This window comes from Lynx canadensis, chromosome E3, assembly GCF_007474595.2.
Source record: "Lynx canadensis isolate LIC74 chromosome E3, mLynCan4.pri.v2, whole genome shotgun sequence".
Classification (NCBI taxonomy): domain Eukaryota; kingdom Metazoa; phylum Chordata; class Mammalia; order Carnivora; family Felidae; genus Lynx; species Lynx canadensis.
The window spans coordinates 31,452,567-31,476,220 of NC_044318.1; the positions used below are offsets into that span (position 1 = coordinate 31,452,567).

A 23,654-nucleotide genomic window follows, 5' to 3' on the forward strand; every position below is an offset into this window, starting at 1 on the left:
AAAAATTTTTTTTTAATTAAAAAAAATTCATAACCACGATTCTCCAACATTCTCGTTACATTCCTTTTCCTACTCTCCAAACGACCATTTCAAGATGCCCTCCTCTGTACACGGACCTCCCCAAGACCTCTCCCGTTTCCTGAAGAAAGCACGCTATCAGGATCAGAGCTCCTTGGGAGTCTCTTTCCACGTGGCAAACCAGATCACTTCATTCTTCTGCTTGAAATTCTACCAGGATTTCCCTCAATACTTAAATCCAAGCTTAACCCTGGCCACGTGTGACCGTCAACTCTGCCTCCCCACATCATTCTGGAGCACTTCTGTTCTTCGATCCTCTAGCCACACCTCACTTTTTGCTGTTTGTGACCAGAGCTTGCTTACGCCCCTGGGCCTCTGCGCCAGCTCTCCTGCGCCCGAAGCGTGGGCTCTGGCTCACGCCTACCCACCCATGCTCCCAACCCCTGCATCACAGACGGGGAGTCTTGGCTCAAACTGCCTCAGAAAGGCCCACCTCCTCGACCACCAGACCGTCTTCCCCCAGGACGCACAGCTCCCTGACCCTGTATCTAATGTCAGTCACCGCCACACCGTAAAGCTCCGAGGGCGGCCGGGGCCAGCACTCAGAGCAGCACCCGAGTCCGTTCCTCATCTTACCTCCGAACACAGGCTTGCTCTCGGGCGCGCTCGCCACACTGAAGGCAAAGGGTGTGCTCTGGCTGGGTGCACCCAACGTGCTCTGACTCAAGCCTCCTCCGAAAGGCGTCGTGCCGCCAGCGGTCCCGCTCTGTCCTGTGCCGAAGCTGAACGCTCCAGAAGCAGAGCTGGTGCCGGGGGTGGCCGCGTTGATCCCGAAGCCCCCGCCGCCGGCCGGGCCGGCCGAACCCCCGAACGTGAAAGGCGCCAGCGTCGTGCTGCCGAACACAGAGCTACCGGTCCCGCCGCTGGTGGTCTGGGTCGTAGCTCCGAAGCCGGAGGCGGCGGCCGCCCCAAAGGAGAACACGGACGTGCCGCTGCCGAAGGCCGGCTGGGTGCTGGCGGGGGCGCCGAAGGCCGACGCCGTGGGCTTCAAACCACCGAAGCCGGACGGCGTGGCGCCGCCGAAGGCGGGCTGGGCCGGGCCAGATGCTGGGGTCGCAGCCGGGGCCGCAGCCGCAGAGTTCCCGAAAGCGAAAGAGCTGCCGAAGCTCGGGGCGAGGGCCGGCTTGGCGGCGCCCTGCTGCTGCCCGTCGGCGGCCCCGAACGTGGGCTGGGGGTTGGCTCCCGGGTACGAAGAGAGGGGGGGCTTGGTGCTCGAGCCGAAGGGAATGTGGAACGCCGGGGTGGCGGCGCTAGTGAAGGTCGGCGCCGGCTGGCTGCTGGTGACCGGGGCGGGGGTGCTGAGGCCGCCGCCGAAACCGCCGAAGCCGGTGGTGCCGCTGCCGCTGGCGGTCGTTGGCGCGGCCCCGGGGAGGGACTGGACAAAGGTCGTGACCGTCGTCGAGGCGGGCGCGGCAGGAGGCTTGCCGAACTGGAATATGGAGCCCACGGCCGGGGTGAAGCTGGCACCGGAGGCAGGGGGAGCCCCGAAGAGGAAAGGCTGGGCAGCGGAAGTGGTGGTGCTGGTCACGCTGCTCACACCAAAGCTGAACGTGGGCTTCGAAGCAGAGTCTGTGGACGTGCTGGCTGTACTTGTGGGAGCCACGGCTGAGGTGGCACCGGCCTGGCCGGTGAAAAGAGGGGTGCTCGTGGCAGTGGCTGGAACGGACGTCTGACTGAAGAAGGGGACCGACGAGGGCACAGACGTAGTGGGCCCGATGCTGCCGAAGATCGGCTCAAAAGTGAGCTTGGGGCTGCTGGCAGGCGCAGGGAGGGCAGAGCCGGAAGGGGTCGCGGTGGTGACCTTGGATGGGCTGGATGGCAAAGGGCCCTCATTCTCGCTTTTTGGTGGGGCCAGAAAGATGGGCTTGAACATGGGCGATGCCGAGGACACAGCGGGGGCTGTGGAGGTAGGGGGGTCGGCAGGTGGGGTGCTCAGCATTCCCAAAAGAAGACTTTGCTTCGGGGTGGGAGACGGGGCCGATGTCTCAGCCTGAGGAGCTGGAGGGGACTTGGTGGGGTCAGTGGCTGGGATCGGGGAAGCAGCAGGGGTCAGCCCTAAGAAAGCGGCTGTGGATTTGGAGTCCGAGGAGGTGCCTGGAAGGGGTCCCGACTGTGAAGACCCAAGAGGGGCCGGAAGGCTGGGTGTCTTCGGAGGTGTGTGGGCCCCAGTGGTTGCCACTCCAGCAGATTCTGGAAGAACAGAGAGAGTAAATTCTGAATACCTCAAACGTGATGGCATTCAACGCTTCTCTCCCTAGCACCGTGCTGGGGATTCAGAGTCCGTCAACAAATTGTGACGACATCCACACCACAGACCCTTAAAGTATCCACCCCTTAAAATCAAGGAAACATTATTTCCACCCTTCCCCGATCGTAGGACACGATGGGATACGATGTGGCCTCATTGGGGGGTAATGTGTAGAAACTAAGGAAAACCCAATCACCCAAACTCCAGTCCCGTTAATTTCCCAGATGCACCTTACTTACTATTCGTCCAACAAAGACTGCCTGTTTGCCTACTGTGCTGAGTGCAGGGCACATAACCACGAATGGAAGAGTCTCTGCCCTTGAGCCCTGGGACGGGCTAATGCCGGATAGACTACTCTATGTTAAAGGGCAACAAGAGGAGTGTGGGCACATGCAGTACCATGAAGGACCCTTGGAAACCTAAAGGGAAAAATGACGTCCTCGTGTGCCTGTGGTCATGTGACAAGACTTGGTAACCATGGGATCACATTTACATCTCAGAGCCACCTCAAAGGTAAACGTGTGCATTTTACAGAGGACAACAGCAAGGCTCTGAGTGGCTCTGGCCTCCAGAGCCTCCAACTGCTAAGACTAAGCCGTGGACCCCCTTCCCTAGAACCTCCTGATGAGAGAATTCTGAAGCTCGGAAGCGTGCACCAGCTCAGGACTGCTGAGCCACAGCAAGTTCAAGCTCCCGAAGACCTTCAGGGACTGGCAGGCATGACGCCTTTACTCCACGTGACCCACGGACGGATGCCATTCGACGCCGCAGATGGAGCTCGCCCACTCACCCGAGGAAGGGGGTGGGCCTGCAGAGCTCTGCTTCTTCTTCAAGCTCTCCAGCAGCGGGTTGGGGCTTGGGGCTGGGAGGGCGGCTGGGGAGGCGGCGGTCCCAGTAGTTGGCAGGGTAAACGTCAAAGAAGGTTGAGTAGTAGGGGGCTTCTCGGTGCCAGAGTTAGAAGCCGTATCTAAGGAGAAAGAAAGGTGCTGGGAAATTCTTTCCAGGGGCACATCACGTAGCACGAGACGCTCATGGACTCGGTATCTGCTTATTTAGAAATGCTTCCCCTGGGGCACCTGGGAGGCTCCAGGTGAGCGACTGACTTCAGCTCAGGTCACGATTCACGGTTTGTGAGTTCAAGCCCTGAACGGTCAGTATGGAGCCTGCTTGGGATTCTCTCTCTCTCCTCTCGCTCTCTGCCCCTCCCCCATTTGGCATTCTCTAAATAACTTAAAAAAAAAAAAGAAAAAGCAAGAAAGAAATGCTTCTCCTTGATTCCAATGCTCATTGTTCTCCAGATTCCACTGAGGCCTCAAAAGGATTTGTCAGATGAGAAAGATCCAAATAAAACCAGAGGAAACTCCTCTTTGCAGCCTGAAGCTGGTCAGTCTTCCTTACCAGTCCCATCCTCCAAGGCCTCGTTAAACCACCGCAGCGAAGCTCTTTTTTCCAAATCTAGATCTTCGGCAGTGATGGAGTAGCCAAGCTGGGGAGGTGGGGGCTGCCAGAGAGAAAGACGAGAGGCCCATCAGGGAAGCTGGAAGAAACCTGTATTGAGCTGCCCTAGAACTTGGGGATGCCGAGCTGGGGCGGGCGGGTGTGGACAGACAAAGCCATACCAGGGTCAGCCGAGCCCCTCGCCGGGAGGGTAGGAGCTGAATCTTTCGCTTCCGCTGCCCAGAGCTGCCAGGTGTGGGAGGGGAGCTCCACGAGTTCTGCGCCTTCCATGTGGTTGTATCTGCAGCTAAAGAAACAACATGGACTTGTTTTCTTCCTCCTCTTCCAGAAATGGCCAAGTTTGTCTATCCACTTGGTTTTTAACACTGAATTCTCACTGGTTATGTCTGAAAGATTTGGTCTTCCGTGGATGGGGTCTTGGAGAGTTTGCAAGACGGTTTCTGCCAGGAGGGTATCAAGATAACTGCTCCAAACACAGGCATACAAGTGCTTACTGACAGTAGTCACCCAGGCTGCTCAGAGGCCCCCACCAGCGCTCATCGCCAGCCCACAGATCCACTGGCCGGTGCCGTAGCTGCCAGTGCCACAGACCACAGACCTCTGCACCCACCAGGCCCTGCACACAGCGATGCTCAGCGCATGCTTCCGGATGAGCAGGGGTCTCACATGCTCCATAAACACTCCCACCACCAGAAGCTACTCCTGCGCGCTTCACAACCTACCCTTTTCTCCCTGGGCCTCCTTGTCTGTTGCCAAAGGAGTTGAAGAACTGGAGTGGTGAGAAAGCTCGTCCTCTCTGAGGGCAGAAGAGGCAGAAGCGCATTTAGGAAGACTTCCTGATACAGAGTATCGGGTAACTACTTACAGCCTCGTAACTACCAACCCGGCCAAAGTCTAGAACAACTATGATTTAAGATCACAGGCCAGGACAAAAAATAAGAGAAATCAAAAGGAAATTCTTACAAAACGAAGGGAGAAGTTCATGGAAGCCACGGAGAAACCTGTCTCACAACAAGCACAAAACGAGAACCTTCACGACCTTACTTACACCTCGCCCAGTTCCCGAGAGCTGTAGCCACAGAGCTGACCCCTAAGAGCAGCAGTCTAGTCGCCTGTTGGTGCCTGGAGATCAGCTGGGGTCCAGAACATGAACTCTCCTGCCCCTGCCATGATTCTCTGTGCCCCCTCTACCCTGTGGCCTTTGCGTTCACACCCCAGTCGCTTGTGCTGCAGGATGAGGAAGAGAGCCAGAGCCTCCAGGGTCAGCACAGAAGACATTTAAGAGGCGAGAGCAGTTTGGGCAGGTACTTCACTGTCCTTCTGGATGGCAATCTTGGATCCTCCGGATCGGAGCCGCAGGAGGCCTAAGAGCCAAGTACGTGTGCTTCCTTTCCTGCCCTCTCATTAGTCTGCAGTGCAAACAAGGAACCGTTACCTTATTTTCTTCGCTGGCCTCTCTGGTGTCTGTGAGCGGGATGAGGCTGGGCTGGAGAACGGTGACAAGCTGGGCCCGCTTCTCTTCCAAAGCTAAAAGGCAAAAAGCAGTGACATGATTACCCTACTGGACAGCGTGACATCCGCCTTCAATACAACTTTGTATTCTGTTCATCGCCACACACAGGGTCTCCTCCTCAGTGACAAACATCTTTTGTGGAGCACTTGGCTGACGTAGTGGAGCATGAGACTCAATCTCCGTGTTGTGGGTTCGAGCCCCATGTTGGGTGTAGAGATTACTTAAAAATACTATCTTTTAAAACAAAAAAGGAGCACCTGGATGGCTCAGTCGGTTGAGCATCTGACTCTTGATTTTGGTTCAGGTCATGATCTCACGGTTCGTGGGTTCAAACTCCACATTGGGCTCCTTGCTGGCAGCGTGGAGCCTACTTGGGATTCTCTCTCTCTCTCCCGTTCTCTTTGCCCCTCCCTGGTGCATAAGCTTCCTCTCAAAAATAAATTTAGAAAAATAAAAATAAAGAAAAACATTTCTCTGTGAAGGAAGGCCCCTGAAGGAAAGTCAGTTGCCAGTATTAACTACGGGGAAAAAATCTGAACAAGTAAGGAAATGCTAACTAATAAAGTACAAGGAACAATGTACTTTTTGCATATATTAAAAAGTAGAAGGTTACATTCAGTCATGGTTTAGAGCCTATGATGCATCCAGCTTTATGTTGGCTGCAGAAATTATACAATTAAGAAGCTTTCCCAACCCCTCTCCCCGCCTCAAAAAACCTATTACAGTAAAGGTAAGCCAGTAAACTAATAGTCTTGCTTTTACTAATTTTTGTTTTACTTCAACTTTATTTTTTTTAGGTATATTTTGAGAGAGAGCAAGTGGAGAGGGGCAGAGAGAGGGAGAAAGAATCCCAAGCAGGCTCTGCACTGCCAGCACAGAGCCTGATGTGGGGCTAGAACTCACAAACTATGAGATCATGACGTGAGCCAAAGTCGGATGCTTAACCGACCGAGCCACCCAGGTGCCCCCTGCTTCAACTTTATTTTTTTAAGATGTGCTATCATGACATTTATGACTTATGCAGTATCTATGGTATTTGCTGTTACATGATTATTATCCAGACACCTGTCTCTTCCAACAAACAGGCAATCGGTTCCTTGGTAGCGAAGGTCTGTTCTCACCTTCCCCTCATGCAAAGCAGCCTCGATAACTGACAAAGAGCAAGCACTATGAAGTTTCGTGAAGTCTTTAGCTTAATTACAAAAATACTAATAACCTATCACTGCAGACATTCTTCCAGAAGTTTCTAGTGATTTCTTACTCAGTAACAGTTATATAAGCACAAACAAGCAGACAGCAATCTTTAATAAAAGTCTGAAGAGGTAGGGGCGCCTGGGTGGCGCAGTCGGTTAAGCGTCCGACTTCAGCCAGGTCACGATCTCGCGGTCCTCCGTGAGTTCGAGCCCCGCGTCGGGCTCTGGGCTGATGGCTCAGAGCCTGGAGCCTGTTTCAGATTCTGTGTCTCCCTCTCTCTCTCTGCCCCTCCCCCGTTCATGCTCTGTCTCTCTCTGTCCCAAAAATAAATAAAACGTTGAAAAAAAAAATTTAAAAAAAAAAAAAAAAGTCTGAAGAGGTAAAGAAGAATTTAAACTCAGAGACAGGTGGCGAAAGTGGTGAAACAGGGCAGCTCCATGAGACCAGTATCAGGACACCCGAGGCTGAGAACGGGTGTGAGAGGAATGCTGGTGCACTCAGGGAAAGAAACACAGAACAAAAACTAAACGCTTGGGCCTCACACCTTACATTTTTAATAAAGTACCAAAGATGATTCCAATGTTTAGCCAGGGTTAAGGACAACCTGGTTCAACACTTAAGGGGACATACTGTACCCCCACTATGTCTGTCACAGGTGACACACACACACGCACACAATCCAGATGTGACCAAGGTTTACATGCAAGAAGTGTCACAAAAGGACTAAAAAAAACCAGATTAGCTGTTCCATACTATGGGCCAGGGAGAAGTCTGTGCCAGAGACAGAAGACAGAAAACTGACACACTGTCACATAAAATCGCTACGTAAAGAACCTCTCTGTGGAAAAGTATCACGTGCAGCAGGGAGACTCTATGTGCCATCTGTCTTTTCCACCATGCTCACATTTCCATAAAATCGAAATAAAATCTACGTAGGCTGGAAATAAACACACCCTGAAACAAACAAAAACTATAAACAAAATTAAAAGGCAAATATTTTCAGGAAGAGTTATTATCCTTAACGTGAAAAATGCAAGTCCTGCAACTCCACAAAAATATAATGAACGTATCAAATGAAAAACAGGCAAAAGATGTAACAAGGAGAGTCATTAAAAAAAATAGTCAATCTATACTTCTAACAGTCAATTTAGTTCTGCGCTATAACTCAACTTTGATTTGCAGAGTCCCCACTTCACAGAGGCTCTAGACCTTTCTACTTTACAAAGAATGCCAAGATGAGCAAGACGGTTCCATCAAGAAATTTACAGTGTGAAAAAGAGGAAAGAACACAAATCGACTGTAACAGCCAAAAGACAAGACAGCCTTTCATGACTCAACAGAAAGCACCCGAAGAGTGCCTGCAGTGGGATGGACGTGTTATTCCAGAGGGAGACCAGAACAAAGCAAGGGAAGGCAGCAGGTAGGAAGTGCTCTTGGTAGATAATAAATGTCACGGTCTGGCTGCAACGTAGAACATAGTTACGGGGCACAAGGGCGAGAGGCAGGTTAGGCCTGGAAGTGAAGGCAAGGGTAAATACATACGCCTACTCTGGAAAATGAGAAATCTGGTAAGACACAGGGAGATATCAACGCCGCGCACAAAAGGTCAGAGGACAGTTTACTTTTTCTATAACTGGTACCAGTGTAACATCTGTGATGACTTTGTATCAATGCTAGGACTTCCAGTGTAGACAGTTGTAGATGTGGATATTTACTAGTGTTCCCCTGGAAAAATATAGTTAAATTAAATACCTCTACTACCACCTGCACCAAATGTAAGGACTGACACTGAAATTGATTACTGGAGATGATCACTACCTCAGTACATTTTTTTCCAAAGAAACATAAAGAACGTTCATATTGGGGCACCTGGGTGGCTCAGTCGGTTAAGCATCCAACTATGGCCCAGGTCATAATCTCCCCGTTTGCTTCAGATTCTGTGTCTCCCTCTCTCTCTGCCCCTCCCCAGCTCATGCTGTCTCTCTCTCTAAATATAAATAAACAAAAAAAGAACTTTAATATTACTTTATTTATTTATTTAGAGAGACAGAGAGATGGAGAGAGACAGAGAGAGACAGTGCATGCATGTGAGCAGGGGACAAGCAGAGAGGGGACCAGTAACTACTTAAAACAGAATACCAAACAGTTATTAGTGTCAGGGAGTATATTTCCTGCACAGGTCAAAGGCTCCACCACAAATGAGGCTGCTTAAAATCTGACCCACTTCCAGGCAAAGGCTGACCGTGTTGTTTTACACTAACACTCCCGCCAGAGACAAGAAGCAAATGCTGAAGGTCTGACCTACGTGTGTTTGAAGGTATGGCAGTACGGAAGAGCCAGCGGGGCAGTAGACATCGTGGAGCCAAGGCAAGAGGAGCCAAGGGTTAGCCCCCACATTTAAGTCTACTTTTTCTCTCATGGTGAATGCCAATTCCAAAAGCAAAAGCTGTAGTTGAGAGGCACGGAAAAGCTTTTGGAGTCTCATATGGCTGGAAAGACAAAAATGAATTCAGGGTCTTCCAAAGTAGAGGGTCCTTAATAAGACCTAAAGCTTTCTGGTTGGGATCCCAAAGGCTACATACGAGGATATAGGGCAAATCAGAAATAAAGCAGCCCTCACGAGAACTGACAACCAACTCAAAACCATGTCAATTCTACCTGGACAGAAGTAACCTGCCACTATCCTAACTACTGCCCAAGGTAAAGTAAAAAAGTAAAACCTCCCTGGAGGAAGGAAGACACCATCATTCAGAGCTTTAAGTCACCATTACTTTTTTTTTTTTTGTCTGACACAGAAATAAAGCAACAACAAAAATATATAAGAAAGTAATAGGGGCGCCTGGGTGGCACAGTCGGTTAAGCGTCCGACTTCAGCCAGGTCACGATCTCGCGGTCTGTGAGTTCGAGCCCCACGTCAGGCTCTGGGCTGATGGCTCAGAGCCTGGAGCCTGTTTCCGATTCTGTGTCTCCCTCTCTCTCTGCCCCTCCCCCGTTCATGCTCTGTCTCTCTCTGTCCCAAAAATAAATAAACGTTGAAAAAAAAAAATTAAAAAAAAAAAAAAAATAAATTTAAAAAAAAAAAAAAAAAAAAAAAAGAAAGTAATAGTTATCCAAAACCCCGGAGGAAAAAATCAGACATCAAAAACTGACCAGAAGACTCAAATGCTGGAATTATTGAATAAAACCTTAGAAGAATTGTTATACAAGAATTTAAATGACAATATGGAGAATCCTGGCACACCAACAACAACCGTAAGAAAGAGAATCAAAACTACTTAAGATGGATGGCAGTGGATGACAGAAAGCTAAAGTAAATCAGTAAACTAGACGAAGGAAGACTAGAGGTGGAGACAAAATGACAGGAGACACAGACAGACAGACACGGACAAAAGGAAAAGGTCTACCATGTGCCCTGGAACACTGAGGGGGGGGAGAAAATAGGGCAGAACAGTATCTGAAGAGATAATATTAGGTTGAGAGTTTTTCAAAACATATCAAGCCACAAGACAAACTCCAAGGAATATAAACTGTAAACGAGCACTTCATAAAATTTCTTTTCAAGTGAAGTTGGAACACTTACCAAAACTAAACATGTACTCAGGCACAGAGCAAATCTCAAAACAAGAATGGATAGAGGAGTATATCCTGTGAGCTAATGGAATTTAGCTAAAAACCAGTAACAAGGAGGACAAGGAATTAATGGTTTTGAAATTAAGCAATGAATTTCTAAGTAACCCATGAATCAAAGAATGAATATGAAAAATTCTTCTATTACAAAGCTGTGGAAATGCAGCTACGGTTAAGTTTGTAGGAACTGTGTAACCTTAAATACATATATTAGAAAAGGGAAAACAATGGAAAAACCCCAGTGATCTAAGAATCTGGATTAAAAAGCCAGAAAGAAATCCCAACAAATCAAACATGAAAAAAGAAAAAAAAAAAGGAAAAAGAAAAAAAAAAGAAGTAATACCTATAAGGGCAGAAATTAAAGAAAAAGGAAAGCATAAAATAGAGTGACTTCTAAAATTCACTGATACATAACCTTGAAAAAGGAACTTCCTTAATCCAATAAGGAGTACCTATCTACAAAATACCTGTATTAAACAGCATATGTAACAGGAAATGTGGAAAGCGCTCCCTTTGAGATCAGGAAAGACAAGGATGTTTGCTATCACTTCTATTCAACGTTGTACTTCAGGTCTTAACCAAATGCACTAAGGCATAAGCAAACAACATAAGGACTGCAAAGGGAGAAAAAAAGCTGTCATTATCATAGGCAACGTGATGCACACACAAAAGTCCTAAAGAATATATAGATGCTTATAGGATTTAGCAGATTTCCTGAATGCAATAATCAGTTGTATTTCTATACATCAGCAACAGATTTTAATACACCATTATAGTAGCATCAAAAACATGTATCTAGGAATAAGTTTAATACGTAAAACAACTACATGGTGAAGTTAAAGATGATGTAAATGAAGGATATACCATGTTCATGGACTGGAAGATTCAACACTGTAAAAAGGTCGTTTCTCTCCAAAATAACTGGCAGATTAAAGGCAATCTTAACATCTCAGCAAGTGGTCTTTATTTAGGTGGAAATCAACAAGCTAATTCAAAACTTACAGAAAAATGCAAAGGGTCAAGATCGAAGACAATTCTGAAGAGGAATGAAAGAAATGAGAAAGTTGGATGACTTATTCTACTACACACCAAAACTAAAAGACTGTGTGGCATAGTGTGGAGAAAAACAGACCAACAGAACAGAATCTAGATACGGATCCACATATACATATGGACACTTAAATTATAACAAAGGCAGTGCCACAGCGCAAGAGGGAAAGGGTGATCCATCCTTTCAATAAATGTTGCTAAGTCGAATGGATATTTATGTGGAAAGACACTAATTTTGATCCGTACCTCGCATCATATACAAAAATCAACTTCAGGCGGATTATAGATCCCAATGTGAGAAGAAAAATAATAACGCTTCTAGAAGGTAGCATAACACCACCATGACTTCAGGTAGACAAAAAGTTCCTAAACAGTGCACACAATACATTAACCATAGAGTAAATCTGAAGAAAACCAAGTGGTGAGACACAGAATAGGACAGTGATTTGTTGCAATACACAGAATTCAGAGAGCTTGCATCTAGAATATATGAAGAATGTATATAATATAAATCAGTAAAAAAAAGACAACTAAATAGAAGAAAGCCAAGAAACCTGAATAGGTACTTCATAAAAAAGGAAGTATGAATGGCCAATGAACAGTTCATACCTCTATTTCATTAGCAATCAGCAATTACAATTATAACCACAAATTACAATTAGGAAATTACAACCACAATGAAATACTATTTCACACCCACTGGAATGGGTAATTAAAGACTGGTAACACCAAGTGTCAGTGAGGCTGTGTAACCACAGGAACAAAATCTCATACTGCACTGGTAAGGGTAAGAGTATCAACGGAAACATAACGTCCTTCCTTCTTCCCTTCATCTATTTATTTATTTATATATATATATATATATATATATATATTTTTAAAAGTTTATTGCCCAATGCAGGGCTTGAACTCATTAACTGTGAGATCATGATCTGAGCCAAAGTCAGACGTTTAACTGACTGAGCCAGCCAGGCACCCTTGAAACAAAACTTAACTTTTATTTATTTATTTAAAAAATTTTTGTTTTAACATTTATTCATTTTTGAGAGAGAGAGAGAGAGAGAGATAGAGACTCGGAGCTCAAGCGGGGGTGGGCAGACAGAGAGGGAGACAGAATCCAAAGCAGGCTCCAGGCTCTGAGCTGTCAGCACAGAGCCCAATGCGGGGCTCGAACCCACGAACCGTGAGATCATGACCTGAACCGAAGTCAGACACTTAACCGACTGAGCCACCCAGGCACCCTGAAACATAACTTTAAAACAGTTCAATACAATCTACTAAAACTGAGAATTACACATACTTTATATATGTGCACCAAAAGATTTAATACAAGAATGTCCATGGTAGCATTATGCATAACAGCTCCAAACTGGAAACCCAATGTCCCAACAAGAGGAGGAAAAAATTGTGGTATATTCATATAACAAAAATGAACACAGCAAGAAAATGAAAGACTTGTTGCTACATGCAACAACATGGATGCATCTCACAAAGAAAATGGTGAGTGAAAGAAGCCAAATACCAAAGAAAACATATTCTGGTCTCCATTTATATATCAAGTTTTAAAACAGGGAAAATTATATGGTGCTAATATTCAAGAAGGAAGGAATGAGTATGAGAGGGCCTTCTGGGCGTTGAAAATTTATTGGGGCACCTGGGTGGCTCAGGTGGTTAAGCGTCTGACTCTTGATCTCTGCTCAGGATATGATCTCACGGTTCTGGAGTTTGAGCCTGGCGTCAGGCTCTGCACTGATGGCAAAGAGCCTGCTTGGGATTCTGTCTCTCCCTCTCACTGCCCCTCCCCAACTTGTGCTCTCACTCTTTCAAAATAACAAAGTTAAAAAAATAAAAAGAAAATGATTTATTACTTGACCTGGGTGGTGGTTACATGGAGCTAAACCTCACAATACTTGTTTTTCTACATTAGACTCTGATTTAAAAAAATATTTTCAACATGGATCATATGACACAGAATGCTATGCAATATATAATGATAAAAAAGGATGTTTTTCAAAAAAGCACACGTGATGATCCCATTTGTGTAACACAGACCAATAATTCTGTGTATTATCTGTGTTTGCATATAGCACGAATGTTAACAGGTACTACGGGACAGAGACTGGGACACCCAGGTCAGGGGAATTTTATTTTACTGAACACCTTTTTGAAACCAGGAAATGTACTACTTGCAGCAGGCATCACAAATTCCAACAAAAAGAGTACACAGTAAAAAGTTTCCCTCCTACAGCAATAGTTATTCCCAGTTTTTAATAAAATCTGTCAGAATTATTCTATGCACTTTAAAAGATTAAAGAAACCAGCAGCACAAACAACAGAGGATACCATAGACACAGTTCTGCACCTTGCTTTTGTCATGTATCTTTTAGATCATTCACATCAGCGCCTATTAAGGTACCTTATTCTTTTGGATAGTTACATAGTATTTCAACTTATGGAAATACTGTCATTCAACTCCCCCCCCCCCCAAAGGCACATTTACATTGTTTCCAAGATTCTGCTATTAAAATGCTACAATCAACATCCTTGTATATGTTTTCCAGTGTATATGTAGAATTAACTCCGAAAAGCAAGGCTGCTGGACCAAGGGCACCTGCATCTCTAATATTGGTAATTACCTGCCACACTGCTCTCTAGAGAACTGTATGAATTGACACTCCCACCAGCACTGCACAAGAAAACCGTTTTCACAAATACTTTCATGACTTTTATTTTACATTTATTTTTTAATTTTTTTTTTCCACGTTTTTTATTTATTTTTGGGACAGAGAGAGACAGAGCATGAACGGGGTAGGGGCAGAGAGAGAGGGAGACACAGAATCGAAAACAGGCTCCAGGCTCTGAGCCATCAGCCCAGAGCCTGATGCAGGGCTCGAACTCGCGGACCGCGAGATCGTGACCTGGCTGAAGTCGGACGCTTAACCGACTGCGCCACCCAGGCGCCCCTATTTTACATTTAAATCCAGTTTCTCCAATATAGGAAAATCCGCCCAAACTCACTCATAAGAGACACAAATACTACTCCTCACCTAACTGGTAAAAATCCAAAGCTATGACAACCTTCATCTATTGATTACTATGGAAAAATGGTGACTCATACGATGCTGACGGGAATGCTAAACGGTACATACTCTAAGAAGGGGAAGTTAACAATATCTAGCAAAACTACACATGCATTTAACCTTTGGCCTGGAAATCTATATTCTGGGGAAGCTATCCTAGAAGTGTAAAGGCCAAAGTGTGAAATGACACATGAACTAGAGCATTACCTGCAGCACCATCTGTCCCAGCATTAGATGGAAACAACCCAACGTTTGTCACCAAAGGGAAAGAGTAACTATGCAGGTGTAGAGGGAAAGACGAAGCAAGGCTCAAACTTGCACCTATCACTGCCTCAAAGGTTAGAAGGTGGGGTTTACAGATAGACATGGATTTGCATATGGTTTTGAGGGGAAACAAAAAAAAAAAACACAGTGGAAGGACGATCAGAAAGTAATAAAACAGGAAGGGAACAACATGGAGTAGAAAGAGGTGGCAACTGGACTTCTGAGTGTATTTTGCTTTATCATACGTTCTTCGGATGATTTAAGTATTTTATTTTACATAATTAAAAGCAAACTATATTCAAAAATAAAAGAAATCCCTAAAACATTAAAATACACTGAATAAACCTTACCGTATATCAAGTTGGTGCTGTAAATGAGAACACTGAATTCACATTACTTTATAACACGTATTTTGATTGTATATTCCCCAGTACCCATACAAGAATATATACTAACAACAAAATGAGTCACAAGTAATTCTTAAGCTGGTTTGTCTTACTGTTTGTAATGGCAGTGATATCATTATTTTGAAATCGTGTGTACTAGGGACCAATCAAATAAGTAATTATGAAGAAACATTTTTGTATAAGAATACATAAAAATATAAAATCAAAGAAATTATGTAAAAAGTTCTGTAATCCTAAATCTGAATTTGAAATATCAGTACAAACTAACGATTGAGCGTCCTCTTTCTAAAGGGTATGCATACCTTTATGGTCCTAGAGACTGTACCTACAAATATCATTTCCAACTCAAAGAAGCCAAGGCTGTCTGAACAAAGAGACTTCAGTTTGAGTTGGAAATGTACACAAAGGATTTTTTTTTTTTTTTTTAAAGTTAAAAAGCACTGAAGTTATTTATCAAAAACTACTGGGGTAAGAGCACCTGTGTGGAGTCTGCTTGGGAGTTTCTCTCTCTGCCCCTCCCCCTCTCACGCTGTCTCACTCTCAAAATAAATAAACTTAAAAAAAATACTGTTTTTCACAAACTTGAAGGTTTGTGGCAACTCTTGCTTTTAGCAAGTCTATTGCTGCCATTTCCCCAACAGCATGTGCTCACTTCATGTCTCTGTCTCACATTTTGTAAGTCTTACAATATTTCCAACTCTTTATTATTATCCTATGTGTTATAATGACCTGTGATCAGTGATCCTCAATATTCTTACTGTAACTGTAACTGTCTTAGAACATCACAACCCATACCCGTGTAAGGCGGCAAACTGAACTGGTAAATGCATGTGTCCTGTTCCACCAACTGGCACTTCCCCCACCCTCTCTCTCCCTTTCCTCGGGCCTCCCTATTTGCCGAGATACAAAAGTATGGAAATCACACCAAGAACAAGCCTACAATGGCCTCTAAGTGTCCAAGTGAAAGGAAGAGTCCCATGTCTGACTTTCAAGCAAAAGCTACAAATGACCAAGCTGAGTGAGAAAGACAGGTCAAGAGCCGAGACACTGAAAGCTAGGCTTCTCGTACCCAATAACCAAGGTGTGAACGCAAAGGAAAAGGTGTTGAAGAAATCAGAAGTGCTACCCTAAGGAACACACAAATGATAAAGTGAGGAGGCCTTACTGCTGAGATGGAGGAAGTCTCAGTGGGCTGGACAGAAGACCAAACCAGCCACAACATTCCCTTAAGCCAAAGCCTCATCCAGAGCAAGACCCAGCTCCTCAATTCAACGAAGGCTTAGAGGTGAGGAAGCTGAAGCAAAGTCTGAAGCCAGCAAAGGCCAACTCAATGAGGTTTAAGGGAAGAAGCTGTCTGCACAACAAGGCAAAGCAGCAAGTGCTGATGGAGAAGCTGCAGCAAAGTTACCCAGAAGATCCAGCTAAGGTCATTAATGAAGGCGGCTCCACCAATCAACAGATTTTCAGTACAGAGAGCCTTACGTTGGAAGAGGCCATCCGGGACTTCTGTAACTATAAAGTCGGTGCCTGGCTTCAAAGCTTCAAAGGACAGGCCGACTCTCTTGTCACGGGCGAATGCAGCTGGTGACTTCAAGTTGAAGCCAGTGCTCACTGACCGTTCTGAAAATCCTAGGGCCCTTAAGAATTATCCTGAATCTGCGCGTTGTGATGATTACGTGAGGAAAGTTACGTAAAGTGCTCAGCACAGGGCCTATCACAGAGTAAGTGCTCCAGGTAAAGGTTATTATTTAATATTCTTTGTATTCCCACGGCTGCTCTGGCTTAGGCCTTCATCTTTCATTTGTATTACCCTAAGAACCTTCTGGATTATCTTATCTCAAAAACGGTCTCCTCTCAAAAATCTTTCACACATGCCTTATTTTTTTTCGAGCTACTATATATAGGGTGTCCACTACTGACAGGCACTGTGATGGGCATTTTCCAAGCATTGCCCTCAATCTTTGTAATAATCTTTTGGAGATGAAAAGGTTTAAGTGACTTACCCGCCCAAGGCCCTATAGGTACTAAGAGTCAAGAGTCAAGATTTGAACACAAGTCTGCCTGGTAGCAAAGCTTGCTCTGTTCCCTAGGCCACACTACTTCCTCTTACTAAGAAAGAATCGCAAATTTTTCTAAAAAAGAAATTTTTTTAATGACAATATTTTAAAAACTTTCACTAAATTCTCAATGACAATAGGGTGAATTTCTTTTCTAAGACCCAGTGCAATCGGGACTGAATCTACCTTTCCAATTAAATTAGTATCATTTATGGAATTCTTCATCCTTTTGTCTATTTATCTGCAATACTGGCTGTTTTGTGCCACATGCCCTGGTTTGCTTTCTGGGCTTTCTAGTCCATCCCTGGGTCTACCGTTACCGTTCAAGGGTTTGTATCTTCTGTTTAGCTTAGAGGTAACCCCAATATCTGACAAACAGAAGGTGCCTAGTAAACACTGGCTAATCAACTAATTAATGCTTGGAACGCATTTCTCCCATAGCACAGGAAGAACGTACCTGAGAGAAACCTCGAGAAGAACTGTAAGAACTGGTAATGGCATTGCGGCTGGAGCTAGGGATGCCACCTGTGTACGTGCTTGTCAAGGAGCTCATGGAAGAGGTGCGGGATCTCTTATTCAAGTGGTCATCTGAGCTCTGGGAATTGAGACCTCTTTTCAGAGAGCCAGGCCTAATACAAGAGAAAAGGACAGTGAGGTGCGCAACGCAACGTTCTTTGAAGGCTTTCATCCATGGCCATAAAGTTTCTCAAATAAACTTAATAAAAATGGATAAAGCTCTTAATATTACTGTTACCACTTCAGCTAAATATCTCTGACAAAGGCAGGAAGGGAAAGCCAAATATTTAAAAAGTGAAATGTAGGATTCCACTTAAATAATATTTTAGAAAAAAAAATATTTTAGAAAATGCACCCTAATCTACAGTGACAAAAAGAAGATCAGTGGATGCCTGGGGATAGAGGCAGGACTGGAAGGAGGTGCTACTAAGGGGCACGGGGAAACTTGTGAAGGTGACGGTTATGTTTATTACCTCGATTGTGGCAATGGTTTAGCAGGTGTATACATGTCAGAACTTATCAAACTGTACACTTTAGACAGGCACAGTTTATTATAAATGTCAATTATACTTCAACAAAGCTATTAAAAAAAAAAATCAGAGTTAAGAGGAACCAACCAATTTTTCTAAGCTTCCAACCGAAACAAAAATTCTCTAAACATCTTTCTTGTAGAATAGTCATCCAACCTTTGTTACAATGTAGACAACTCACGATCTCCTAGAGTGATGACTGTTAGCCACTCTTACACTGGATGGAGGAAATGTATTTCCCCTAAGGTCCACCTATTTCACCAGGGGAATCCCATCTGGAGCCAAACCAAGCGACTGTTTTCCTTCTTTTTTTCCATGCGACTGTCCTTGAGGTTCTTGAAGACCATTAGCCTCCCCTCCCTCATTTCCTTATTCTCCTTGAGATTTTTCTCCTTTGGGTTAGTACTTTGTACCTTTAAAACCCATTCATGTGCCACCACCACCCCTTAACATCTTATAATTGCTTCACGTGGAATGAATGTCAGGTTGTGCTTATCTTCTCTTACCGTGTAGGGCATCGAAGCAAGCACAGCACTGCACGGATGATCTGAACAGAATTAAGGGAAGCAGGACTGCCTCTCACTTGCTCCATGCTAGTCTTTGTTCTTTTATCAGTACAGACTAGGAGCACATCCGTTCTTCTGACAGCCTTATCATACTACTAACTCAATAAGCATGTAAATCACCCCAAGTACCTCACCAATTTCTAAGCCACTTTCCCTCCTATCCAATTCTTCCTTAAATACTTCAATTCACACTTACAAACTTAACATTTATCTTAAATTTCACACTGTTGCATTTTATCCATTGCACAAACCTGTTTACATATGTGGTTAAATACATTTACAAACTCTTAGCCTTACCATATTTTATCCATAGTAATGAAAAAATATTAGAAGAAATTAGATGATACTGTGGCACATTACTCAAAATGTTCCTCTCCAATTTCAAAGATTTGAACCTGAATTAATAAAGCATCACAAAAAAGCACAGAGTAAAATCTACAGGAAAACAGCTCTGAGGGCTCCCTTTCCCCAACAGTCTATCTCATTCAGATAAGAGTCTCACTTACTTAGGCACAAAAGCAGCAGGAACTCCATTAGCCACCAGGGGCTCAAATGCTGAATGTCCACTCCCACTGCTATCATGGCGCCTGTGACAAATCAAAAAACCCTCAATTAAATGAAATGACTGGTTTTTTTTTTTTTCTTAGAGTATCTTCTCATATTCCTGGAACCTTATACTATTTCCATGGCATATAAGTTCCACGCTAGATAAGGAAAAGTTGCTTCAAATCCTAAAGATTCTGAAAGGTAAATTTATTCTAAGATTGTCCTCATAGCAAGGGAAGTATAAACATGCTTCAAGACCTTTTGACCTTATTAAGGTGTATCAATTAATTGCTAACTTCTCTCCAAAGTTTTACAATCACAAATTTGATACTCTACCATCCACAGATTAAAAACAAAAAACCAATGAACACTTTAGGGACCAACCCACACATCGCGTAGTGTTCTAAAGGTTAATATGGCAAATCCGTTAGGGAAAAATGTCATATAACACACATAAGAAGGACCTATGCATGGTGCCCATAATCACCGCTTACTCCAAGTGTGAGAAAGATAACAGGGTCTTCAGTTATATAGGCTCATGGGGTGAAGAAAAATTATAACTGGAGAACAAGGGAGACCTACTGGGAATATAAAAAAAAGAGTCCTTCTCCTGCCTCCAACCCCCACTCGCCACCCCTGCTTAGCTAGCTAACATTAGTTCAAAGTGCTCACTTGTAAATCATCTCTCCATCATCAGATCTTCCCACATCACATAAAACACTTCCACTTATTAATATTTCCCTACCTAATTTTCCACTGGCAGTATCAAAGATGGCCATCTTTGAACTTGTAGGAGATGAAAAATCTAGTCTAGGTAATAGAAACAATATATTTAACAAGTATGGGGTCCACTGTCTCCTCAGAGTGCTTCCTTGTCTAATATAAAGAACCCCCCCCTTCTAATTAGTCTGTTAGATCCACCCTGTTGTTTCTTTTTTTTTTTTAACCTCTAGACACAATCTAGAATTCCTCGTCTTCTTATCCAAGTCCCATGGGAACTCCATCTTGCTCGCTGCCCTATCCACAGTACCTGGAGTAGGCCCTGGCAAAAAGAAGGTGCTCAATCTGTTGAATTAAAAGACTGGAATCCTGAACTGATTCTTGGAAAGCCATAAGCAGTTCTGCATCCTAACTAGTGACTTCAGCCTCTACTCTTTCCACGCTCAGGAGATAGACTGTTTATTCCATTTTCATTAAGATATCAGAAATCAAACAATGAAATTGGTTTTACTCTCATTACTGATAAATCTACCATATTCCAGTCTTCACCTTTCTTTGCTAAATGTTTCTTCAGCACAAGTAAGACATTTGAAATGGGGGTTACCCAAATAACTGAACAACACAAGCTGGTGAGGGAAAGATTGTTAGCATTCTCTCTAAAAAATAAGATTCAGCACATTTGTATCAAAAGTATGAGGCTAACATGGCTAACAGCTGTCAGCTTATCTCTGGCACTTATGGAAAAGGTAAATTATAACGTTTAACTTGTATCTTAGAAAACTAAGAACATTAAAGCCCTTGTTACCAAGCTCTTCCACGGAAGCCAAAGAAGCCTACTATAAATATAAAGCTCACAAACTGGAGTTGGCCTTTGTATCTTTTTGGCAATGATCTGTATTTCAACAAATCACAGGAGTCCATGTGGGAGGCCTGTTTAATACTCTGCTGGGCTGGTTACCTTCTTTTATTTTCCTGGCTATCAAAAAATATTTGGTCTTCTTCCTCCACCGTCCTTTTCTTTCTCTCCTTGAGGGCACTCAGTACAGTTTCCTTTGCACATGGGTCTGGGGCATTATTTGATGGTGAGGACAGTGTGGAGTTGATTATCTGCTCTGGTCTGTAAGGAAAGATAATATTCTAGCATCAACACATTTTAATAACCATGTCAGGGACAGTAGAGTGGCTCAGTTGGTTAAGCTTCTGTCTTGGCTCAGGGCATGATCTCACGGTTCGTGGGCTTGAGCCCTACACATCGAGCTCTCTGCTGTCAGCACATAGCCTGCTTCAGATCCTCTGTCCCTGTCTCTCTCTGCCCGCCCCCCCCCCCACATTCACTCTCTTTAAAAAATAAATGAACGTTAAAAAAATAATCATGCCATACAGCACAGACTTCAGCCGCTGGAAATCAGAAGCTAACCGATACGCAAACGTATACACTGATAGAAACTGCCCCTAGCAATTAAAGCTACAGCCTAAGGCCAAAACAAAACAAACATAAAAAACTGTTCAAGGACCAGATTTAGGGATTTCTCATTCAAATAAACAGTTTCTTCCCTTTTATGCTTTACATTTGTTTTATCAGAGGAGTAGCTATAGAAGAATAAGTGGAAATAAATCGGAGTTCATTCTGCCAGCAGTAATACTCACATTGGCGAACGAGCCAATTTACTATCCGGAGGAGCAATCCTCACTGTCACTGGGCTGCACACCATTTTGGAATTACGAGCAGATAGCACAGTCTTCTTGTGATAACCATTCCAGCACACTGTAGGAAGTACCCCCAGAAGGGAATATTGGGCCTGCTGGATTGGGTATCGTCTTCGAGGTGTTATGACAAACCGGTTTGATAAAGTCCCACAATCCCTATGGAGAATGGGAGACACACTATAGAATCAAAGAAGCTTAAAAGAATGGCAGAAAACGTAGACTCCTAAAGCATCACGTGGGTTCGGTTATTTTCCAGAGAGCTCAGACCGCTTTTTGAGCCACACAAAACAGCATTTTTATGGGAACGTTCCCCCATTCCATCTAAGGGTGGCAAGTGGCAGCTGTTGAACAGCTGTCCCTACAATGGATTTCAACAATTTTGAGAGGGAAATTGAAAACCCTGCCCACACAAGGAAAACTACAATGGAAGGAAAGTGCATGTTAGGGCATGCCAGGCGGCACTTTTCAAGAATTCTCAAAGCATTTCAGTTTTTTATGCTGAGTCATAAGTAATACACACCCAAAGTCAAACATTTTTACCACCTAAAGTTGATCTTTCAACTACATGCGTTTATCCATAATCTAATATTTTCACCAAAGTTTTGGATTTCCTTGTGTCACTCAGCTATTGGGACTAAACGGAAATGCCTCTTTGATATTTATCATCAAATTTTATCAAAGAGGGGTCTCCTGGGAACACCGCTTTGATGTACTTCTCTTACTGGTCGAAAGGAAAAAATGTAACAAAATATACGATCTAAACTATTCTTGAAAGAACAAGATATTTTCACCAGAAGTGGGATATTTTAGTAGCTTATTAAGTATCCTGCTAAATCCTTGCCGTATTAAAATTAAGTTTTAAAAACTGTAAGGAAGGAAACAGCTCTGCCATCACATCTCATCCCAAAGGTTCAAGGAGGGCAGGAGGCGGCTGACACACACCAAGGTGTTCAAAGAGGACAAAGCGACACAGAATCCACTTTTACTTAACGAAAAAGAAAATCGGATTTAAAAGTTAAGCCCTCAATTCAAAGCTGGTCGACAAAGAGGAGGGTCTGGGGAAGGTGAGCGTATCTTACCGGTGGGAAGGCCTCCTCGAGGGTCGGAGAAGAGGAGTGGGGAGAGAAGGGTGAATGTGGTGAGCGCGATGCGCCGAGTGCGCTGGCGACACGGCGCGCGCGGACGCGCAGCGGCGGCCAGGCCTCTCCAGCAGGTCCCTGGCCTCCGGGGCGGGGACAGGCTGCGGGGGGCCGGGCTTGCCCAGGTAACTGCCCATGAGGAGCAGTTCGGCCGGGTCGGGTCCTTCGGGCGGGCTCCGCGGCTCTAGGAGACTTCCGTTCACCGCCGACTTGGCCGGAGGCGAAGCGTGCAGTGCTCGCTGACGCCGCGCGCTCCGAACGAGCGAGGAGAGGGCGCGCGAACCTCGGGGCTCGCGGCTCAGTCCCCACCAGGCCGCGGTGGCCCCCACGGCCAGCCAGGCCAGCGCCGCCGCCGCCGGCACCAGGTACAGCACGAGGCCGAACAGCGACAAGCCAAGGAGCGCCGCCCCGGCCGACCCACCGCAGCCCCCGCTCCGGCCCCGGCCGTCCCTGGCGCTCGCTATCGGCCGCCGCCGCTCGCCTCCGCCAGCCGCCGTAGCCGCCGGAGACATCGCGGCTCCGCGCCGCGGAGAAGACTTAAATATCCCAGCGTGCACCGCGCCGCGCGCCGCGTCATCGCGCGCCGGCTGCGTCACTGAGCGCGCGACCCGGACGCGCGACCGCCGCGGGCAACGCCGCTGCTGCCCGGCAACGCGCTAGACCCGACCCAGCTCGGCAAAGGCGGTTTCGCAGAAACGCGGTGCTCGTCTTCTTGCGGGTTCCGCGCGTCCACCGCACCGCACCCCACCCATACCGAGGTGAGCCTGTGGAAGAGTCGCGTTAAGAATAAAAGCTCCGGAAAGCGCCGTGATGTTTGATCCATGTTATTTTCTAGGGGACTAACGTCCCCGGAACAGTGTTACCAGAGGTAGTGAGTTTTTTCAGTTGCCCTGTTTACTGCCCAAGGGGGTTTACTTCTACAGCAACACTTAAATGCAAGACCAACCCAAACCA

The 23,654-nt window shown here is 45.2% G+C and overlaps 1 protein-coding gene across 1 annotated transcript in view; it reads right to left on the reverse strand.

Moving 5' to 3' along the window:
• POM121C (POM121 transmembrane nucleoporin C) overlaps nucleotides 1-23,152 on the reverse strand; it is a 26,878-nt gene extending 3,726 nt beyond the window's left edge. Inside the window, exons 1-11 of the mRNA XM_030300281.1 lie at nucleotides 22,641-23,152; nucleotides 21,502-21,717; nucleotides 20,813-20,971; nucleotides 19,095-19,175; nucleotides 17,434-17,605; nucleotides 5,220-5,311; nucleotides 4,507-4,580; nucleotides 3,946-4,070; nucleotides 3,725-3,827; nucleotides 3,117-3,293; nucleotides 655-2,268 (exon numbers count right to left, since the gene is read on the reverse strand). Of these exons, the coding sequence (XP_030156141.1) occupies nucleotides 655-2,268; nucleotides 3,117-3,293; nucleotides 3,725-3,827; nucleotides 3,946-4,070; nucleotides 4,507-4,580; nucleotides 5,220-5,311; nucleotides 17,434-17,605; nucleotides 19,095-19,175; nucleotides 20,813-20,971; nucleotides 21,502-21,717; nucleotides 22,641-22,837 (3,010 nt within the window). The 5' untranslated portion in view covers nucleotides 22,838-23,152. The remainder of the gene's footprint in view (nucleotides 1-654; nucleotides 2,269-3,116; nucleotides 3,294-3,724; nucleotides 3,828-3,945; nucleotides 4,071-4,506; nucleotides 4,581-5,219; nucleotides 5,312-17,433; nucleotides 17,606-19,094; nucleotides 19,176-20,812; nucleotides 20,972-21,501; nucleotides 21,718-22,640) is intronic.
• Nucleotides 23,153-23,654: the final 502 nt, after the last annotated feature.